This window comes from Talpa europaea (genome assembly GCF_964194135.1).
Source record: "Talpa europaea genome assembly, chromosome: 3".
Taxonomy (NCBI): domain Eukaryota; kingdom Metazoa; phylum Chordata; class Mammalia; order Eulipotyphla; family Talpidae; genus Talpa; species Talpa europaea.
Window position 1 is genome coordinate 49,369,939 of NC_140069.1, and position 24,211 is coordinate 49,394,149.

The following is a 24,211-nucleotide window of genomic DNA, read 5'->3' on the forward strand; positions in this document are numbered from 1 at the left end:
TCACAGCCTTTGTAGCATGAATACCTTTGGATGGGAGAAAGGAAGGCAGCCTGGAGTTTTAGATAGGATTGCAGAAGCAGAGGCATTCATGTTGGGACTGGGTGTTTGGAGTTGGGGGAACTGTGCTGGGGAATGTGGTCGATCTGCTTAGACGGATAGACAGGGCTGCTGGTTAGTGAAATTTTGATTTGTTAGTTCGAATGGCCTTCTTACACCTGACTACATCAAGTCCAAATTCTTTTAGAGAACTTAATGCTGCAGTTACTGCCACGTAACACATATTTTTCAGCAGAGGATAGCCTATCTAAAGCTGGAATGCAAGTAGATTAAATTTCCAAAAAATCAAAATTGGAAAAACCAGAAAATAGAGAACTATAGTATTTTAGTAATAAAAAAGGAAGGCCTGAACATGAGAACTATAAAAGAAGTTTTGAAAAATTCCAGGATTTCTCTGGGATTTTTCCCCTCTAGGTTATGAAGTTATTTGGAAAAGTATAAATACTATGTAAAATTACATAACCATATTTCCTATATCACTTTGATAATTAAGCAGCAGCAAATCTGATGTTGGTGTCTTTATCTCACTGGATTGCTTTTGCCTTGCTCAGTGAATGGAGGATCTTGGTCCGGCGAACCTCCTAGGCGCAACAGCCATACCTTCAATTGTCGGATGTTGGTAAAACCTTTACCTGATTCAGAAGAGGAAGGTCATGATAACCAGGAAGCACATCAGAAATATGAAACTATGCAGTGCTTTGCTGTTTCTCAACCAAAGTCCATCAAAGAAGAAGGAGAAGGTGGGCACTATTTCTAGAATCTTTTGTGTCTATCTATTCCCATACCACTTCTTTCACACTTAATAATCTAAATTTATTGGTCACGCAGAGGTAAATTTGGAGGCAGTTTATTTGCTTTATTCACAAATTTAACAATTTTGGGGATAAATTCCATTTTTAAGTCTCTATAATAGCCCTATCCAATAGAAGTTTCTGCAGTACGAACAGAGTTATATATCTTCATTGTGCAACATGGCAGCCATGTGTGGTTATTGAGCTTTTGCAATGTCATTAGTACAATGAGGGATCTGATTTTCCTATTTATTAAATTCGTATTTAAACAGCTAGTGACCACCCTCCAAGGGCAGTTCTGTTAGTGGTTAACCCTTACAGAAATTCTAGACTCCTCAACGTCTAATGCTAACTCTGTATTATTAACTCTAGACAGTGCAAAGCAGCATTTTCCATATTCTTTCAAAGCTAATTAGTGGATTCCAGACAGCCTTTCCACAGATGCTGGTTCCAGAATATAGTGTAAAATATTATTTGCAAGAAGGATGCCGATAGGATTGGGAAAGGGTTCAAGACTACTCCTAAAGAGATGTGACATAGTTTCCACTGTCTGTGTGCGCCAAGCAGCCATTCCACACCACTCTGTGTTACTTTGTAACATGAGACATTGCTGAAAAGTATATTCTGTGTGCACATCAGAAGGGGAAGAACTGAGACCTACTGGTGAGTGGAAACATCGTAGACTTTATAATCAGACAGGCCAGCTTGTAATTTAGCCACTTTCCAGGTCTGTGACTTTGGGCAAGCTTCTTGACCCTCTGAACATCCATTTTTTTCTTAGCAAATAAAGTCCACAATGCCAGTATCAGAATGTAATAAGGATTAAATGAATAATCTTGAACCATGATTGGCCTTAAATACCGATAATTTAAATCCTTTTAAAAAATACGTACTTTTTAATAGATGCTTTATTGGAAAGGAAGTAATAGAGTTGTCATAGGTGACACATAGTTTTCAAAATTATATTTTAACATAGTATTGAATATCAAGTGATTTTATTCACTTTTATACAACAGAATAAGTGCTGCTAATTTATCCATCTATGATAATATTCTAATGCAGTATAAAGAAGCTAAAGCTGGGCTAATTTATGGTTTTGTTCTGTATATTTAATTTTTTTTGTACATATAAAATCTGATTCTGATTGTTAGCACGAGATGGCATAACAGTAGGGTTTCTGGGCCATGGCATGCTATGATTTAAATTCAGGCTTCAGGAAAGTTTTATATGATGTCGGGCAGGTTATTTAAACTTCACACTTTGATTTTCTTCTCTGTTAAATGGAGCTAATGCTAAGACCTGCCCTGAAGAGTTATTAAGAGGGTTAAATGAATTGGTAGCCTATAAAGCAACTAGCAAGAGATCTATCGCATAGTCCGTACTTAAAAATGTAACTTTTCTTATGTTGAGGATGAAGATTACATTTAATTTTGTAATCATTGCTATTAGTGGATTTATTTAAAGAAATTCTTTTCCAAATTTAAAAGTAAACAGTCAAAAATTATTCATGTAAGATATGCAGAGACTACTTTTTAACAATCCTTTATCCAACATTTTTGAAATTAAAAGGGCTGTGCAATGTGCTCTGCGTGCTGCAAAGATAAATAAAGCATTCCCCTGTTCTCCAGAAGTGAACACAGATGCATAAAGCAAATGAAATGGGGTAAGGAGTAAAGGCTTAGCTTTGGCTCTGGGAGAAACCAACCACGTATGGCCAAGACTCTGAACTGTCGGCCATGCATCTGCTCTGGCCTATGCTGCTTTTTCAGGGATTTTTTGTATGGTTATGTGTCCAGAGTCCATTTATATTCTTTACTTTAAATTGCATATTGCCATTATAGGGGCATTTACATAGTTAGGTAGAAGATATGTGTCGTTTTCCTATCTCTTGGTACCTAAAGCTGAAGAAGAAACCCCATGACAAAGCAGAGCATCAGATACTGGTTTTCATAATTGTTTTATTATAGTATGAATTAAACTCTTTGTTATTATCAGCCATTTAATAAGAAGGGATTCCATTCTTTTCATCAATGGGGGGATGGTTTCACATGATTAACTCTAGTACAGTGGACATACTTTTATCAGCTGTATTATGTGGCTTTAGCAGTTCATCCTCTTTGTCCTTCAGCTGCTTCCAATTTCAGTTGAGGAGAAAATATAGGCAGTGAGTAGCAGAGGTATATTGTGTTCTGTCACTCTTTCCTGAATGAATTTGCAAAGTTGTGGTATCATAAATAAATCTGAGTTTGACTCACTGAAAAAGCCTAACCTGATAACCTTAAATGTATTTGTTGAAGATCTGCAGTCCTGCTTGATTTGTGTGGCAAGAAGAGTTCCCATGAAGGAAAGACCAGTTCTTCCCTCATCAGAAAGTTTTACTACTCGCCAAGATCTTCAAGGTAAATTCTCTTTTCAAAGACCACAAAAGAAATCATTTTAGAATGTTTACATATTAGTAAATGCAAGGAGTTTATTTAGAAGACTGTCATAATGCTGGACACTTATTTTCATTGTCTACCCTTTTGGTCCATGTACTTGTGCTAACTAAATAAATCAATTGTTATCCTTTTAAAATTTAATTATTGCCCTAAATAATAGATCAGTATGTAGATATGATGCTTTCTGTTATTTAATAGGCAAGATCACTTCACTGGATACCAGCACCATGAGGGCAGCCATGAAACCAGGCTGGGAGGACCTGGTGAGAAGGTGCATTCAGAAGTTCCACGCACAGCATGAAGGGGAATCCGTATCCTATGCTAAGAGGCATCATCATGAAGGTAAACATGTCTACATGATGCTTTTCTGAAGTTAATTTTTGCCAACTTGCTGCTCCCTATGGAAGCTTTCTCTGAAACACTAACTCCTGAAGTTCTCCTTAGGGGACTTGGATCTGGTGACTCTTTATGTTCATATGTATTGGCATCATCTGGCCCAGAAGATGTTGCCATCTGAAAGAAAATTTAATGGGAGAACATGTAGGACAGAAGATAAAGGAAATAGAATAGGAGATAATATTTTCTCAATGACAGATGAAAGGTAAAGGGAAAAGTTCTTTTTCTTTGATACTAAGGCTTCTAGATGTAAAAGAAAACACAATAACCTAACATCAAAAGAAATATTCTCTGAATCATAAGGTAAATCTGGAATATTTGCAAACCCAGGTGAAGTTCTAACAGAGGTAACAGTGGGATCCCAGGCCCTCCTTCCAGAAAGTGATCACAGAAGATCTCCTCAGTGTTGTAGAAGGCCCAAAGATAAAGTGTTTTATCTGAGGTCACATGGCTCATTAGACATCTAAGCCCAGAACTTTAGCTATTTAAGTAATAAAAGCAGTTTTTATTGAGTAACTGGTCTCTGACATTGTCCGTCTTTACATTATCTCACTGGTTTCTCACAACATGTGAAGTAGATAGGCAGTAGCACTCCCGTGCTATAGATGGGGAGACTGAAGCAGGTGAAATAGCAGGCTCATGAGCATTGAGTTAGTATTTGCACTGGACTGCCTGTCCTGGCAGGCTCTGCTGTACTGCTCCCAGAGTTCTTTCCACCGAATCACTTTTCCTCTAGTACCTTCTGGCCTTCTGTTAAGTTGAGAAAAACAGAAAAAAATTCTTTCCTTAGCACTTATTATGGTGGGGGAAGGAGACACTTTTTCCTTCTCCTGGTCTTCTGCTTTTTAGACTCTCATAGGCACTGCCTGCTGGGGTAGGTGCAGCTGCTTAAGAGATGTGGCTTCCACAGGGGCTGCCAGAAAGGGGCCAAACCGCTGTGAAGGCCTGGGTGCAGTGCTTGCTGTGTGTCTTGGGACTCTGCTTGACAAATTATCTGCATCTTTGCAGAAAATGTTTCTAACTCTCTATTGAAAATAGAGTTTTAGTTTGTCATCTTCTGTTTAATGCACATCCTTGGCATTTTACCAGTGGTGTTTGTATGTTTAAACTTTATACTGTTAAGAGCACTTATAACAAAGGTCATTTAGTAATTAATATCTCTCCCATTCCCTTATTTTTTTCATTTTTTTATCCTTTCCATCCTATTCAATATTATTTCTTAAAAATAGACACATAATGCAGCAATATATATCTTCCATTATTTTTCTTTAATTTGGAAAAAATAAGAGGAAATAAAGATACTATGTTTGACAGAAATCAATGTTTAACCTACCATTTCACTAGATCTGGTTTAAACTAAAAAGAATAATAGCAGCAAAGAATAAGAAATCACCATGAGCAGATATGTTCAGGGTCCTCATAGCAGTGCCCTATAATTAATTCTGTAGCTTTCTGATTCCATACAAAAGGGTCTACACAGAATTACCAGGCAGTGTGCTAAGTTTAAATGAATGGGACCCATTGAAGGGAAACTTGCAAATGTAGGAAATACATTTCATCTAGATGCATGAAATAGGTAAGATCAGCATTGAATAAAAACCTGCTGGAAGGCTTTGTTTAACTAGCAGAGCTTCCTAAATGCATTCAGGTGAACGCTTACTCCTCCTATCTTTGAAGCAGAGATGTTTGATGTAGACCAAATGGAAATGGAAAATCTTTAAAGATCACAGCCAAGGTCAGATAAAATTTTGAAATTATAAGCCATTGGAAATATGAGTCCTATCATAACAGTGTTAGGAACATACTTACTGTGCAAAGCAAAATACACATATATATAGTAATATATTTCCATTACTGCCACTTCAGAATAACTTCCTGCAACAGTTGATGGCAGAAAGTAATACCTAAATACTACATCTAAGTGAAACCGAAGAGGGGGATTTATTAGAGAAATTGCTTAGTGTGAAATTTTACCAGAAAATCTGAATCCACATTATATGTCACTGTCTTCTCCCCCCATTTCTTTCTCTTATTGTGGCAATTTTGTGGCATGATAAATGTGTTTGGTCACTTTGGGGCTAGCTGTTCAACCCACAAAATTTGTGCTGAGGATTATGTGGTAGAAACATGGTGGTGGTCTTAAAATGGTTTAAGAGGTGACTACATTATATGACTCCTTTTTTCTAAATTGAAACATTCTTTTTAAATATGCAATATTTGAGTTTTAAACAAACAATTGTATTGTAAAATTATAAAAGATACATCTGAAATTTTATTTTAAGAGAAATTATTTTAACCTAGTTAACTTGTGCTTATTTTCTGCTATTGTCTTGAATATGAAAACATCTGACTCTTCATACAGCAGTTAAACCAATTCCATGTCACTAAAATTTATACTTTTATACTTTTCCATTTAGCCCTTTTTCCCTGAAAATATTCTTTTGTTTATCTTTTACTTTCTGTTGTCCTCTAACACAGAATTACTACTATTTTTACACCAAAAAACAGAATTGGGAAATATTCGAGTACGATGAATTGAACAATATTTAACATCAAGATAAATATTTGGGGAATATATTTGATCTCGTAAATTTTACTGTAGCATTAGTAATAATTTTTTTTTATTTATTTATTTATACAAGCACTGGGTACAGTCAGAAGCGGGAGGGTGAGAGAATTCACCAGAGCCAGAGCAGGGAGCAGAGCAGGCAGAAGGACCGAAGTACACTGCTGATCATGCAGGACCCTCCTCTGGTGGCTGGGGGTGGGGGGGAGCAGCCAGGGATTGAACCGGCGTCGCAGAGGCGGCAGGCAGCTTCGCAACCCAGAGCTCAACAGCTGCGCCATCGGGGAGGCCTGCATTTGTAATAATTTAAAGGGAAATTAAAGACATTGTACACTTTAGAGGTATCATGTCTGCATTGTATTATTTTCTAACATTTTATTCTAACATTTTAAACAGATCATTATAAAGCTAATTTTGAGTTTATAAATTGTACTCTGTTTTGCTACTATAGTGAAGATTTTTTCAAACAACATAGGTTAAGGGTCCAAGCTTTATTTTGAATATATATATATTGAATTTAGGGGTATTTTGAGTGAAAAAAGAAATGTGCTTGTGCTTTTAAAAGTTTATGGTATTTTAATGTCATGAAATAAAACTTTGCTATCATGAAAAAGTTACGTTTTGATTTATATAGATTCCTACATGTTAATAGGAAAATATTAAGCTTGATTAAAATTAACTGTCTTGTCTGATTAAAATTAAGTGTCTTGTCCCACTCTCCCACCCTGATATTTTTCTAAATATGCATTTTTTTTCCTTGCTTGCCTGCAGTGCTGAGACAAGGATTGGCATTCAGTCAAATATATCGTTTTTCCTTGTCGGACGGCACTCTAGTCGCTGCACAAACGAAGAGCAAACTCATCCGTTCTCAGACTACTAATGAACCTCAGCTTGTAATATCTTTACATATGCTTCACAGGTAATCCTCGCTCTAAGAAATCATTGTTCCTTCCCAATTTGGGGGGAAATGTTACAAAAGCAACAAATTTTAGAGTGTTTGGGGTTTATTAACGTTTCTGTTGATCAACCCCACACATGTGAAATATGAAATTAAATTGTTATTGCTTGTTGCCTCAATGACCGTTCATGTTAATAGCCAAGTAGGGATATTCTTTGAACTTTAGCTTTCATACTAGTGAATTTTAAAACTTAGCTGGAAGAACACAGACTAGTACTAACTTTGCTCTGACATGACTCCGCATTACAGCAGGGAAGGGAAATGATCAGTTCCTAGTGATGACCTGCGCAAGAAGGAATGTTCAGAGCACTGGCTGATTTCTCTTCCTGAGTGTTAGAATCTAAAGCTTGCAAGTGTATGTACTTACAAAGAATATTTTAGATCTTTATGCTAAAGTTTAAGTTAACTTTCTGACCCTAGGCTAAATTGAAAGGTAACAATGTTTCCATAAAAAATAAAGACAATTGAATGTTGACTTTAAAATAAATACCACACTGTATTGTTTTAGAGCACAAAGCTAGGAAAATGGTTACATTTCAAGTTATATAAATATTTATGTGTAAAAACTTGATGAGAGGTACTCTAAAGAGTTTCGTTTTCTTACCTTTCTCAATTATTTACTTTTCTTATTTAGGAAAAAAATCATTAGGCAGTCCTACTTGCCAGCTGTTAATAAAACTGACCTCAGACTGAAACAATTTGAATGTGATTACAGATGTGCCAAATTTCACTGCTTCTCAACTGAAAGCTGATGTTTGACAATTTGTGAAACCTGTTTTGTTTGGATTTGTGAACACGTTTGGTAACTCACAGTGACTGCCAAGGCTGCAAATTAAAACTATAGGACTTGGAAAATCATCTTGTTCTGAAAACCTGCTTTTAGTCATTAGTCAGGGAGAGGATTAGAGTTGTCCTGGAATTGGGGAATAAGATCATAATAAGGTCACTCTGCAGCTCCTACTGTCCATGTTGTTCCCTCCTGTGTGGGTTTTGCTTTGACCCGCAGGGAGACCCCCAGTGGGGACATCTGTTAGACAAGGTGATCCAATTCTGAATACTTTGAGCAACTTTATTGGGGTTAGAACTTGCAGAGTTTCTGATAAATACTTAAGGGACAAGTTTTTTCCCTTTAAGTTTGCTCTTCATCTTGCACCATATAGTACATATCAGTGCTCTCCAAGTTTATTATTAAAATTATATTTCAGGCAGATAATTGAGGGTAGCTATACTTGTTTGGATCATTTCTTTAAGACAGTATAAGCTGTCAGTTATTCATGATGATATTCCATTTAATGTGGAAGATGCATTATGTAATTGGAACCCCTTTAATGTCTTGTCTACAATTTCAATATGGAGGTAGTCAAATTTAAACACACACTCTGTAAAACCGCAGACATCTTAATAAGTTGACTGAAAAACATCCCTCTTGGTCCAAAACTCTACATGTTCAGTCTTGTCCATAATTGCAGATTGTTTCATCAAAGCATTATCTTTCCTTTAGATGATGTCTGTTCTTTTAAAGAAAAAAGGCTATCTCATTTGTTAAAATTGATAACGCTTGCTAAGTATTTTTCCTTTTATATTTCTTTCTTCATCATACAGAGAGCAGAATGTGTGTGTAATGAATCCGGATCTGACTGGACAAGTGATGGGGAAGCCATTGAATCCAATTAGCTCTAACAGCCCTGCCCATCAGGCCTTGTGCAGTGGGAATCCAGGTCAGGACATGACCCTCAATAGCAATATAAATTTTCCCATAAATGGCCCAAAGGAACAAATGGGCATGCCCATGGGCAGGTTTGGTGGTTCTGGGGGAATGAACCATGTGTCAAGCATGCAAGCAACCACTCCTCAGGGTAGTAACTATGCACTCAAAATGAACAGTCCCTCACAAAGCAGTCCTGGCATGAATCCAGGACAACCCAACTCCATGCTTTCACCAAGGCATCGCATGAGCCCTGGAGTGGCTGGAAGCCCGAGAATCCCACCCAGTCAGTTTTCCCCTGCAGGAAGCTTGCATTCCCCTGTGGGAGTTTGCAGCAGCACAGGAAATAGCCATAGCTACACCAACAGTTCCCTCAATGCACTTCAGGCCCTCAGCGAGGGGCATGGGGTCTCATTAGGGTCATCGTTGGCTTCACCAGACCTAAAAATGGGAACTTTGCAAAACTCCCCAGTTAATATGAATCCTCCCCCACTCAGCAAGATGGGAAGCTTAGACTCCAAAGACTGTTTTGGACTTTATGGGGAGCCATCGGAAGGTACAACTGGACAGGCAGAGAGCAGCTGCCATCCTGGAGAGCAAAAGGAAACAAATGATTCCAGCTTGCCCCAGGCTGTCAGCAGTGAAAGATCTGATGGACAGAACAGACTGCATGACAGCAAAGGACAGACCAAACTCCTACAGCTGTTGACCACCAAATCTGACCAGATGGAGCCTTCACCCTTATCCAGTTCTTTGTCGGACACAAACAAGGACTCCACAGGTAGCTTGCCTGGTTCTGGGTCAACACATGGAACCTCGCTCAAGGAGAAGCATAAGATTTTGCACAGACTCTTGCAGGACAGCAGTTCCCCTGTGGACCTGGCTAAGTTAACAGCCGAAGCCACAGGCAAAGAGCTGAGTCAAGAGGCCAACAGCACAGCTCCTGGTTCAGAAGTGACTGTTAAACAAGAGCCAGTGAGCCCCAAGAAGAAAGAGAATGCACTACTTCGCTATTTGCTAGATAAAGATGATACTAAAGATATTGGTTTACCAGAAATCACCCCCAAACTTGAGCGACTGGACAGTAAAACAGACCCTGCCAGTAACACAAAATTAATAGCTATGAAAACTGAGAAGGAAGAGATGAACTTTGAGCCTAATGACCAGGTAAGTTTTGTAATGTGTTCTCCTACGTGTGGTAATCCACATCCACCAAGGATTTTCTCCACAGGGGCATTTTGAGAACTCAGTTGATTAGATAAAAATAAGCCTCCTCCTTTATTGTTCTTACTTTGAAACAGACTTAATTCTCACTGTAGCTGCTTTTTCCAAATCCTTTATCTAGCAAAGAGTGACATTGTTATATAGCAGGGGTCGCCTGACTTGTTTTTGGTAAGGGGCCAAATGGTAAATCATTTAGGCTTAGCAGGCCATGCAGTCCCTGTCACAGCTATTTACTTCTGCCATTGTCATGCAAAAGCAGCCATAGCCAGTATGTCAGCAAATGATTGTGCTTTGTCTGAATAAAAGTTGCAGACACTGATATTTTAATTTTATACAATTTAATGTATCACACAACATGCTTCTTTTGATTTTTTTTCCAATTAATGAAAAGTAAATCTGTTCTTGGACCATGCAAAAATGGGTGGTGGGGCAGGATATAGCCCCCAAGCGAGCTTACTTTGTTTACTCCTGTTACAGCAGATGCCTGAATTGGAGATGGTCACTTCTTCGCAACTGGGCTTGGTCAGAACAGACTTGATTGAATAATTTCTTTTTTTTTTTTTAAGATTTATTTATACAATCACTGGGTACAGTCAGAAGTGCGGGAGGGTGAGAGAATTCACCAGAGCCAGAGTGGGGAGCAGAGCAGGCAGAAGGACTGAAGTACACTGCTGAGGGGAGCAGCGGGCGGCAGGAGAGGTCTGCGTGCCATGTGGGACCCTCCTACGATGGCCGGTGGCTGGGGAGCAGCTGGGGATCGAACCAGCGCTGCAGAGGCTGCGGGCAGCTTCGCAACCCAGTGCTTAACCGCTGCGCCACCAGGGAGCCCATTGATTGAATAATTTCTTATTTACCCTTCTCTCTTTTTAAGATCAGAGTTTGACTGGTTTTCAAACTTAATGAAGATTATCCTCTTTATAGTCTCAACCAAAACTGATTAAAGCTGAAGAAATTTTTAAGCCTTTGGTATAAAAGTATTTAAGAGGGAAATGGATGGTCAGAAAGGTGAGGTTACATTTTACTGGATGTCAGGATATTTAAGCCATCATATATTAATTCAAAACTAAAGCCAGAGGTTATATTCTCTGTTGTTCTTATCTGAAAACTTAATTCCTACTCAGAATCATTCTTGATGATGTACTAAGGAGATAATGACATCACAGGGAAAATAGAAACCATTTAATATTTTCCTTCATTTAAAAAAAGTTATTACTGACATAATAGCTTAGCATAAGGTATTTCCTGGGGAATCAGTGACTGAGTTAATGATCCAAGACTTCACCCCATGCTATCAGCTCTCCCTCTAATCTTGCACACTGCCCTTACTTCAGTCTTTTAAGTCATGCGTGGTTCAGAAGTGAAGAAGCTGTAGAGGCCAATTGTTGGCCTATTTGTCCTTGAAATTTTTATCAACTGTCTTCTCAGACTAGTTGTGGATGGAGAGAGCAGAGAGAAGCACCCCCTTACTATAACCTTGAATTCCACTGAGTCAGCAGAAGCAAGTCTAGGATCCTAATCAGGAAAACAGAGGCCACTCATGCCTTCGAGCTGCCTCCATCCTGGTTCTAAGCACTTCACAGCCTTTGTTTCTTTCACTTAGATGTCTTGACAGCTGCTACCATTCCACTAAGGCAGATATGATTTTTCAAGCCTTTGTGTCTTTCACATGGGAAACAGCCTGGTTATATAAACATTTTTGGTAATTAATCCTTAAACTTCTATGATAGTGTTGTTCTGTAATGCTGTATAGTCATCAGGCAGAGGAAGCCAAAGTCTCAACAGAAAACTAATAGCAATGCCTTAGATAAAGTGGAGCGTAAAACCAAATTGACAACTGTAAATGTTTTAATCTTTTGAGGTTTGCTAGATTAGAATATCCAGAGCTAGTGGCAGTTCAGAGTGGCAGGCACAGATACTGTCACTCAGTCTCTTGACACATGCTAGAGGGCAAGATGGTGACTCATGAGGTCCACCTTAGCTTAATGGCTAAGTGACTGGCCCCTCCCTCCATAAACAGAATTTATTTCTATCCCATGCCTGAGGCCCTAGGGAATTAAAGGGTCAGGGAAGGGGGACACTGTTTGGCATTCCTATATTTAGATATATGATTACCCTAACAGACAAAAAAACTGATGACAAAAGAAGTTTAAAAAAAAAATACAGTCCTAGAGTCACCTGTAGTTTCTGATTCTTGTTTATGAGAAACAATTTTCTAATCAAAATTGTTTCACCTAGAGAACATAAAGCCCAGAGTGTAATGAGCACAAATCTGTTATTTTGGTGAGCCAAAAAATAGTGTGCACACACACATACAGTAAGTATTTTTTTCTTAATGAAACCCAGCCCCTGGTCTCACCCTCCATCCATTCCCATTTTAAAACTCCACCAAAAATACTACTTCAGAGCAATTTTAACATCAAAAACATTGCAACTTGAAAAGAAAGGTTACCACAGGAAGTATGCATTACCTAAATTTAGATCAAAGCTAGAATGACTTACTTTACAAAAAAAAAGCGATTTTCACCTCTACTCTCCTTCACTATTCCTAAGTCCAGATTAATTGTGGCTCCTGTTAACTGCCATACACTTTTATTGAAGGTTTTTTTTTTTTTCCTTTCAAGGGAATGTAAAAATTTTTTTGTCAAGTAAACTGTTAGGGAGCCTGAATTGCAGCTAACTGTCTTGTAATTTTGACTCAGAAAAGAGCCATTAGCTGAGTGTGTTTAGCCTATCACTAACTTATTAAGGACGGAAGTACTTCAATGGCACTGTTAAACCCAAAATAGCATCTTTACTGGGTATTTAAACAACATTTGTTTCTACAGCATTTCTTAACCAACAGGAAACAGTGGCAGAAAAATTTTCAATGTGTTTACTGACTTCTAAGTTATGTACTTATTAGCACAATGGAACATGACCAGATGATACTCATTCTTTCTAATGCTACAGGGCCATTTATGATGAGGCCTTAGAAATGGTTTAAAAAGAATCTCCTCCTATTATTTGTTCCATTCGAAAAACAACCCATATTTTTTAAACTGGCAGTATCCTGAAAACCTCCCTACAAATGTAAAATTATATTATCATTTATAAAATTATATTATCATTTTTAAAAATGTTATGTTCGGTAAGTGTAGTAACATTACATTTTTTATTTAAAATTTTGTAAAGCTCTTTTGTAAATTATTAGAAACTTGGGCTATTAAAATGCACATGCTCTTTATATTTGCTTCAGAAAAGAAGTGGATTTGACACATGAAAAATTCATAAAACCAGAAAAATTAAAGAAATCAAGTCTAATTTTCATTTTGTAGAACTTTTATAAAAATCTTTCTGACTCATTTTCTGCCAGAAATAGTTTAACTATTCAAATTGATGTGGCTAATTTGAGCATTCAAATAGATGCCTAAGCAAAACTTTGAAGTATCTTGGCAAAGCATTTTAAAGGAAGGCATTAATCTTTTTGTCTTGTGAAGAAATCTTGCCTAACAAAGTGGATAGAGACTAGAAGAACTTTTGATGAGAATTAAAGCTTCCAAAATTTGATCAGTAATTCCATGTGATGACATCCCTCCCTTCCAGAACTTACATGACTACAGAGGAAAATGTTTTAGTCATCGAATTTTCTTGCTAAACAACTAAAGGGGCAAGGGAAATAGACATTCTGAACATGACCTCCGTGAAGAAGAACATTTAAAGTAAACTGAAGGCAGTTAGAGTAATGTTAACTGTGCACTCCAAAAATTAACAAGAAATAAACATGGGCAAGGCATTATTTTCTTTAATAAGGAAAGTTTCATAGTGCATTTTTCTTATGGTTAGCTAAATGAATTTAATGTCCATAGTTCTGAAACTCCAAACAACCAATTCCTTTTGAATAAACACCTGCCTTGCTTTCTTTTTTTTTTTTTTTTAAGTATTTATTTATTTATTTATACAAGCACTGGGTACAGTCAGAAGTGCGGGAGGGCGAGAGAATTCGCCAGAGCCGGGAGCAGAGCAGGCAGAAGGACCGAAGTACACTGCTGAGGGGAGCAGCGGGCGGCAGGAGAGGTCTGCGCGCCAAGCAGGACCCTCCTCCAGTGGCCAGGGAGCAGCCGGGGATCGAACCGCCGCCGCAGAGGCTGCGGGCAGCTTTGCAACCCAGCGCTCAACCGCTGCACCACCGGGGAGGCCCTGCATTGCTTTCTTAAGTCATATGTTACTTGTCAGAGCTAGACTATGCTACAGTTGAATTTGATCACCTGAAGTAGCATAGTAAAATTTAAAAATTGGTTTTCAATTCATGCTTTTTTAAAATAATCAGGAAAATAATAGATTTTAAATGTCTAATTATTTCAAATAAAAACAATAGATTGATTCAAACTATTCAAATTATTTATATGTAGAACATTAAATTTATTTTAAACTCATTAGACGTGAGTGGACTACTGGGGAAGAATCATGAGTCCTGTCATTAGACTCTTTGAAACTATGATACCTAGTTATTTTTCTCTTTAAGATTTTTCTCTTCAAAATTATTTTGCTTCAAGGCTTACAGTTTATTTGTACTTATGTCAAAAGATTAAAGGTATAAAGAAAATGGGGCGGGCCTCCCCTGGTAGCGCAGCGGTTCAGCGCTGGGCTGCGAAGCTCTCTGCAGCCTCTGCAGCACCGGTTTGATCCCCGGCCACCGGCGAGGGTCCCACATGGCACGCAGACCTCTCCTGCCGAGCTCGTTGCTGCCCTCAGCAGTGTATTTCATCAGTCTGCCTGTTCTGTTCCCCACTCTGGCTCTGGTGAATTCTCTCACAGTCCTGCGCTTCTGACTGTACCCGGTTCTTGTATAAATAAAATAAAAAATAAAAATAAATAAAAATAAAAAAACTGAATTAAATGGTGGTGACGGTTGCACAACTTTGTAAACACAGTTAAAAATCACCATACATGAAAAAAAAAAAAATGGGGGACTCTAAACCCAGATGGTCATTAATCTATATTGTAAAAACTTTCTTTTATCTAGGTTGGGACAAATATAATAGTATCCATTAAGGAAAATAATATATTTTTATTATTGTTTATGTAACACATATTTTTTTAGTGGATGTTTTTCATCCAAGGCAGTCTTAACAAAACTTTCTCAAGAAGCAAATGGTTATAGCCTACCTCCATTACCACCACACACAGAGTGCTAAAGTCCATTTTTTTTCCTTTTATTACTTCTTAAAATTTTTTACATTGTTCATATTTTTACAGTATTTGATTTCTCCCCTCAGGTGTAGTCCCCCTAAATATCCCACCACCACATCACCTGTGAACCATCACTTCGTCCCTTGTACTAGCCCCACCCGTTCTGATGTTAGTACCACTTTTTTAAAATATTCTACATAAAGCAGCATTGAAGTAGGGAAACTTGGTTTCATAGGACAGCAATAAACTTTACAGTTTATTAGAATCTCTTATCTCTATTGCTATTTTCATGATACAGCCATCAGGATATTTACCACACAATTTTTTAAAGTACCATTTAATATGGTGAAAGGAATTCATCACATTGCCTGAATGTTCATTACCATGTTCCAGGCACTGGCCTCAGAAAGCAATAAGTATTTAAATGTTTATGCTGATGTTTATACCTTTTGTATTCAACAAAACATGATATATAGCTGTATAAGGAAACCATTTTTCATGTACATTATACTTACATAGAAAGTGAATGCATTCAGGAAAAAAGGAAGAGGTTGTTTAAGTAGTGTGAGAAGTTTTGACCACTGTTCAACCCAATCAGCATATACCCTAGCAGAATGATCATGAAGTTGGTGACAAGAGTTTACTGAATTTTGATTCCCTTGTGGTTCTTCCAGTATGAAAATGTAGCCACTGGTTTTTAAATTCAACTAGGTGCCTACACGTCATTTAGGACTCAGCCAAAGAAGTAGTGATTTGCTTCCACTCTAGAGGACAAACTGTTGCCTCTGAAGAGGATATACAGTGTGGTGCCTTCCTAAGGATATTTAAGGATCATTTTGTCTGTGTATACTTTCTTTGCTAACTTTGGAAACTGTTAGCTATGATGTATCTTTCCCATTATCTATTCTTCTTTTAGAAATGAATAGAAATGAATAGATAGATTAACTAGAAAGTGGTCTTATAATTGCTCTAAAAGAACATTAAGTATTCCTGGAAAATGAATCTCCAAGTTATTGCTAAGCTGGTTGACTTCAAACAAAAATCAAACAAAATGTCACTTCTACTTATCCTTGCAAACTTGAGATGTATGGCCAGAAAAGGACTATAGGTGCTTGGGTAGTGGGTATGGTATGGTGACATACATTTGAGAAAGTATGAGCCTATTCCCCTAAATTATATACAGTAAGTCATTTTTAGTTACCTCAGTCTAAAAAAAAAAGACTTCCTATACAGGTATTACATTTGCCATAAATTGCAAAACCTCAGCAAAGTCAGCCTCTTTGTGGGAAATAGGAATTATATGTAGAATAAAAACTAAACCATTCTGCTTTAAATATCTCTCATATCAGATGTAAATGATTTCATTTGAATTCCCAGTGTAGGCAAAGGGTTGGTCACAGTCAAGGATTCAAAGTCCGTCCAGTGAAATTGCCTAACATGTTTTTCTACCTGCACATCAAGAGAATCATTTTTAACACTTTCTTCAATAGAAAATAACCTAGCATGTAACTGAGTCATTTTCTTATGTGGTAGGCACTGCTTGATTTTAAATACTTGGAATGTCGATATCTTCTGGTTAAAATAATTTAAAATCAGTTGTGCCTTCTGAAGAAGAGGATTAGGGATGGAATAGTGGTGATATTTAACTTATTGTTTTAATGTTGGTAATGGAAATGAAATTATTTTTAAAAAGGGAAAAGTTCTAAGAAATATTTTTTGTGACTTCTATGAAGTGAGGTTAATAGAGGCTGTGTTTAAGGACAACCCATTTCTGCCTTGCTTCCCTACATTTTGTCATCTAAGCTGGTAAGTGACTGAGAAAGCCAGTGTTACTTGAAACTGAAAATGCAAGCAAGAAAAAAAAAAACCACCACCCAAGTTGAAAAGACTAGTTTGTGGTTATGTAAAATTTATTTTGTATCTTCACCCTTTAAAAAAAAGCTCTAAAAGGACTAAATAATGATAGAGTATAAATTTGAGTCCTGTTTTTGCACCAATCTGTTATTTGTTATTTCATGGGGACATTTAACCACAAAACCCAGGCCTAGACTCTTTAAGTCATAATACATACTCAGTTAATTGGAAATATACATACTTGTGGTTAATTGGATAATTAGCATAAAATAAAGGGGGATTTATAAATTGCCAATAAATCACAGTGCTGGAAGAGAGCTTTCTAATTCAGTCATCTTTGTTCTTACAGATGAGGAACTTGAGGACAAGAGATTAAATTGTTTGTCCTTTGTCAATTTAATTTTTTTTTTAAAGATGATCAATTAACTGTTCCACCTGAAGTACATGTAGATGTATACACTTTGGTGTCCTATTCCAGTTAGGTCTGTGATTGCAAATGGGCCTGTGGTGCCCACTCTTGGAGTGAACTGGATAAACTCTTCTGTTTGTTAACTGCAGCCTGGCAGTGAGCTGGACAACTTGGAGGAGATTTTGGATGATTTGCAGAATAGTCAATTACCACAGCTTTTCCCAGACACGAGGCCAGGCGCCCCTGCTGGATCAGTTGACAAGCAAGCCATCATTAATGACCTCATGCAACTCACAGCTGAGAACAGCCCTGTCACACCTGTTGGAGCCCAGAAAACACTGCGAATTTCACAGAGCAGTGAGTATGAGATCCTGATGGTTATGCCAAGAAATTCCTGTAGAATCGCCATCAATAATAAGGATTATTAAAATCTGATGCCGATAGCTTAATCACTTCAAGGTTTTGATGGTCAAATAGCACCATCTACTGTCCTGGTCCTTCAAAACAGTATTCAGAATTGATTCTAGTGAACACAGCTTCCCAACATTTTCTTGTGGTTAATTTAATCACCATGGAGCGAAATTGATCCACATAGATAAATTTATTTGGATGATTGTCATATTTCTCTTTAAGTTACTGCCTTCAGAAATGGAGTTTAAGATAGATTGTATGCATTTTAATATGTAACAGAATAAAATATGGAAAATTAGAGAATTATGCTGGCTTTTAGGTATAATATACTATTTAAAAATTTCTTCTCAAAATCCTTAATCATTATATGTGAAAGGGCTACACACATTAAGTATGTCCTCTTTGGAATCCTCAGTTAAATACCAGTTCTATGAAGAACTTTATTGAATAAATGTTTTCTGGTTGCATTTTAAGTTTAGTTTGATATAAAGAAGACTGTAGACTATTTCTAAAATATAAAATTTCATATAATACTTTTTAAAATTCTTTTTATTTTATACATTTGTAAGTTTAAGATAAAGTCTTTGATTTTTATTATAAACACTAAGTTTACAAATCTGATAGCTACCTGAATTTGTCCAATCGTTTTAAATAAAATATCTTTCCTACACCAGGGCCATAATTTGTGGAAAGATATTCATGAACCAGAATTCATGAACAGAATGATTTTTTTTCCCTCTTTAAATACAGTTCTCAAACCAGAAATGACAATCATCAACCACATCACATATATTTAATTATTAGATATTTTCTCAAGTGATTCCTGATCATTCTGAAAAGGATAAAACAGAGATGAGTTTTTGCTTGTTACCTCTCAGACCTATTTCTTGGAGAAGGGAGGGTCTCATGGACCCTACGAAGTAAGAAAGAAACACACTAGACAGTTTATGCTCATAAACCAGAGGAGTAACCGAAGGGCTGTGGGACCTCCTTTATAAGTGCCTCCTAATGACATTAGATTAGTGAATGGTAACCAGGTAACTAAACTTGATGAAATCATGGTTAAGCGTATATATGATTTTCATTCCAAGTCTTAATTCTGCTAAATATTTTATATCTGTTAAGAGCTTATTTTTTGTTTTCTTTGATCAATTTCATACTGTTAATATAAGAGAAAATAAAGTACTTGATACTGTTTTTTAGGTTGTAATTCATAATATCTTTGTATCTTAAAGTGTAATGTTATCAAATTACTGGTTGTTGTCAATGTGATAGAACAGTACACTGGTATAGTGCTTAGTACCCAATAAATTCTTGTGAACTAACTAAAAATCATCTGTCCACAATTTGAAGAAATTGTACTTGGAAAATTAAATAGGACCCTAAAGCTTTGATTTAATACTAATTTCATATAACAGAGTTCACACTTAAAGATTTTAATTCCAGTGAAAGTAGCCACTTGTAACCTAATTACTCCTGAGAAAGTTCAGTTAATAAATGATTTTCTAACATTCAAACCACATGTGTTGTTTGGATTCGATGCTATATGCACGAGATGTTCATAGCTTCATAACTGAGAAAACATTAGTCTTAAGTTCGTGTAGCATTATGAATAAAACTATATTAGTGGTTTACTTTTAGCAAGTTAAATTGAATATTAGAAATTAGTACAGAAGGAGAAAAATAATAGACTTTTTTTTCAAGATTGAAAAGAATTTGGAGACTTGATTAGATTATGAATCTGCGTTTTTGGCACTGCATTTTTTTAATCTGTGAATTTGTTTTTTATTTAGACTATTGGTCCCTGATGTATATATATATATATGTGTGTATATATATATATATTTGTTATTTTACAGACCACATTTTCCCTGACACTACTTCTGTTACTCTTCTTTTCTATTATCCTATATTAACCTTCAATTTTCATTTGTTTTCTCCTTAGCTTTTAATAACCCACGACCAGGGCAACTGGGCAGGTTATTGCCAAACCAGAATTTACCACTTGACATCACATTGCAAAGCCCAACTGGTGCTGGACCTTTCCCACCAATCAGAAACAATAGTCCCTACTCAGTGATTCCTCAGCCAGGAATGATGGGTAATCAAGGGATGATAGGAAACCAAGGAAATTTAGGGAACAGTAGCACAGGTAAGGGCTCAAATGCACTATTTACTTTATTGGTGGGTTATTTAACTAAGTGACGTATTTATCCACATCAAACTAGTGGACTATTTGAAGTGGATTTTTTTAATGTTAGATACTAACATTTGAATATAAGAAAATTCTATGAATTTTTACTGTGAGAATGGCCTATGAAGCAACAAAAAGCATTTTATTCTGTCATTACAGGATGAGGTTTCTAATCATTAATGCTATTTCATTTACTATTCTAGACTGTTATGATATGTGTAAAATAATTTGATACTTTCTATCCTATGATAATCTATCTTAATAGTCCCAGTGCCTCCTGTTGGTGATTTATGTTTGGAGAATTTAAAAATGAAAGTTTAAAATTCAACCAACCTTTCATACTTACAAACAAAGTTTCTCACTCAGAAAAATACTAAAAATAACAAATTTTAAATGGTAGTATGTCTGGCCTAGTAGTAACTGGTCTAGGACTCCATTTTTGAAGATGTGTAAAGTTGCCTGTCATGTAGTTTGGACCATGACTTGCTATAATTTAAGGTGTCTGCCAAACTGCCCAAGCACATTTCCTAAGTGGTAATCACTGCCATGTCAGCTACCATATTCCCAAATTTTCATCCAATTCAGGTTAGAAATCATTGTGGCAGCACTGATTGCTACTACACTGTTTCTAGTAATTTGCTGAGTTTTCTAATGAAGTGCTGCTAACAATTTACAGCTTTCTTCCTTTGTTTGTATGATGTACTAGACAACAAGGTACTAGAGAACAAGGTACTGAAAGAAATAGAAATGATAAGAACTTATACTTGCAGGTGTTTAATTCTTTTTTTTATCATAGTGTGTAATTACTGTATACACGTCATATTTAGATTGTTATAAGTGGGAAATGTGATATGTGCTGTATTAAAATAATTTATTCATTCAACAAATACTTACTGGGTGCCTACTATATGTGCTGGGCACTGGCTACTTCACTAATTTACATAGCCACAGAAACAGTGCCAAATTAATTTGTTCTACTTCAAGACTTACCTACATTTATTTTTAAGATAAAGAATTGACTTATATAAATGAAGTACTGATTTATATAAAATTCTGTAAATAAAAAGGAGCAAAGTATTTATTAGAATTTTTACTCCTTCTTAGCAGAATACAGGAAATTCTGAGTTCTTTAAGACTCTGACGTAGGAATTTAGGGGATATACCTATATTCAGATTCAGTGTAAAGGTGAGGAAGATCATATAATACCTGTGTTGCATTTCCAAGAAAAGAAAAAGATTAAAAGAAACTACTCCACTCTATAGTTGCACGGATATTGTTGAATTATGAATTATTTTCCCTTTCTGCTTTCTAGGCTTTCTAGAACCTTGTCATATTATTTAGAGAATTTAGAGAATAGAATTTTAGAAAAATAAAATGCCTATTCACCCATAATACCTTTGCATAGTTCAAATCTAGTCTCAAAATGTTTTTTAAAATAATAATACTCTAATTTTTTCAATCTAATTACTCTTCACCATTAATCTTAACTAGTGAAATGAGAATTCATATCCTCTCATTTCTTAAACATAACTGTTTTTAGGTGTTTATCCTGGTTAGAGTAAATGAAAGCAAGCTAGGTTTTCAAAAGTAGAAGTCTTATGCATCCATCATTAAGCTCTTGAAATTGAAAGGTTCTTGTTTGTGGGTTTTTCCTCGTTAGAATATCAAGTATTAGCAAATATGTGACCATAGCCAGCATTGTTTTATCTTTTATTTAAAGATTTTAATTAATTTAATTAATTTTAATTATTTAAAGATTTTAAACACTTGATAGACTTGTCAGTCTTGTGCTCTTAGTGTTATATGTGGTCAGAGAACTGTTAACAAATATCAAAGGGTTTTTACAATCTGTCTGAACCCATTATATATCTGTGTATAATGAGGAATATAGTGATTCAGGTATATTGAAGTAAGAGTTTCTTGGCCTTGGCTGTAAATAAATGAAGTAAATACCAAAAAGATCCAGTAATTTCCCCATGTTTTAGGGGCTACCTGTGTCAGTTTTGAAGCTTATAACAAATTAAAATGCTCTGGCAGAAATTCAGGGATTTAAAAATCTGGCATATGCTTTATGGGATTTTCTCTGTGATTTTGGTTTATAATCAGAATATTGATTATCAGTTTTTACCTTGTTCCTCTAAGCTTCACCTCCGTTTTGGAAAGTAAAGCGTTGACGTGTATATCAGCTAATGTGATTCACTTCCTGAGGAAGGAAGTTGGGGTTATCCACATGCAACAGCACCTGTTTCTGAGTACATATGGGAACAATTTTAACAGCTTTTCCGAACTATAAAGAATATAAGTCCATGTTGTGAAAAACTTTGTAGTAATTGCCAATTCTTACTTCTTAGCCACAGGCCCACGTCTGTCCCAATGAGGGAGTTAGTTGTCAGACTAACTGTATATTACAGAATGATTGTCTTGTACAGAGTTAGATCATCTGGTGTTCATACATGCTGAATATGTTTTCAGTTACTTCATCTCTCAGTTTTCTTTGGCTTGCCTGCAGGGATGATTAGTAGTAATGCTGCCCGGCCCAACATACCATCTGGGGAATGGGCACCACAGACTTCTGCTGTGAGAGTCACCTGTGCTGCCACCACCAGTGCCATGAACCGGCCAATTCAAGGAGGTATGATTCGGAACCCAACAGCCAGCATCCCCATGAGACCCAACAGCCAGCCTGGCCAAAGACAGATGCTTCAGTCTCAGGTCATGAACATAGGTAAGATGCTTCCAGTACTTTTTGCTTTAATTTCTACCCTTTCTAGGAAGAGAGTAACAACTCCATAAGTTTCAAGGCATTCTCCTAATTTGCAATTTAGATGATCCCAGTATACCATGCTGAGATGATGGGATTTTGCTGGAACTCTGTAGAATCATAGAATCTGAAAGGTTCTCCAATTATTTAAGGAAGTCAATTGTCTTTGTTTTATTTTCAAATTTAAGTCATCTAATTTCAGCTTTGGGGGGCAGTAGAGTGTCACATTATAAATGTTGTGTATATACTATTTTTAAAGATATATTTCAGTGATACAACATTGGTTCCTAACTCTGGGTAATCATCAGAGTTATCTCAGTATCTTACAATGCATTTTCTGGACCAGTAAGCTAGACTATTAAACCAGACTGTCCCCTGAGATAGAACATCTCATGAAATGTGAGGGTCACTAGAATTCTATTTGGATACAGTTTATATTATTAAAATTAATCGTCTGATATATTATATGATACCATCTATGTGAAATGTCCAGAATAGGTAAACATAAGTGGGCAGAAATTAGATTTGTGGTTGCTTAGAACTGTGGGTCTGGGAGAAATAGTGAGTGATGCCTAAGAGTTTCTTTTGGGGGGGAATGAAAAAATGTTTTTAAATCAATAGTAGCGATGATTGTACAATTTTTTAAATATACCAAAACACACTGAATTGTACATGCTTAATGGTTGGATTGTATGATATGTGAACTATTTCAATAAAAGTTATTTTAAAAATGGTCTGTGTAATTCATATTTGCAATTATTTTCTTAATCATTGACATACTAACCTTCCTCTTATCTTGTACATTAGCATATTCTGATAAGTTAATGTTTGTGTACTTTTTCTTATACTTAGATATTGCACAATGAGTAAGAGCTAAATCATCAGTGGAATGATGCCAGGGTTGTTTTGACAAGATAATGCAGAATTCTCATCCTGCCTCTGGCATCAGTTTTCTTACCCAGTTATTTAATTGCTTAGTATATTTTGGCTTTTGTTTCTGAGAGATGACATTCTACATTGAAAGTGTTTCGAATTAATTAGTGGTTACCAAACATAAATTTATATAATTTGAGGCTTGCACAAAAATGCTAAAAAAATGACCAAATTTTCATGCAAATTTAACTAGGAACTTAAAAAAATATTCATTCATTTAAAATTATAATAAATCCCTTATATCCAGAAATATTAATTTATCTTCAGTCTTTCTTCACTGAAGGGCACCTGATTTTTGAGGTTAGAATATGGCTCTATTAGCTTTATTGAGGAGCTGAGTTTCT

At 36.2% G+C, this 24,211-nt stretch overlaps 1 protein-coding gene across 2 annotated transcripts in view; it reads left to right on the top strand.

Moving 5' to 3' along the window:
• Positions 1 to 24,211, top strand: part of NCOA2 (nuclear receptor coactivator 2) — a gene marked incomplete at its 5' end in the record, with an annotated part of 83,152 nt that overhangs the window by 40,143 nt on the left and 18,798 nt on the right. The window contains 8 exons of one of the 2 annotated variants that reach the window (XM_084230330.1): positions 609 to 797; positions 3,146 to 3,247; positions 3,485 to 3,628; positions 7,020 to 7,167; positions 8,809 to 10,078; positions 17,717 to 17,924; positions 19,924 to 20,130; positions 22,683 to 22,898. In XM_084230330.1, coding sequence (XP_084086456.1) covers positions 609 to 797; positions 3,146 to 3,247; positions 3,485 to 3,628; positions 7,020 to 7,167; positions 8,809 to 10,078; positions 17,717 to 17,924; positions 19,924 to 20,130; positions 22,683 to 22,898 — 2,484 coding nt within the window. The remainder of the gene's footprint in view (positions 1 to 608; positions 798 to 3,145; positions 3,248 to 3,484; positions 3,629 to 7,019; positions 7,168 to 8,808; positions 10,079 to 17,716; positions 17,925 to 19,923; positions 20,131 to 22,682; positions 22,899 to 24,211) is intronic. The other variant, XM_084230331.1, reaches the window with a different exon arrangement.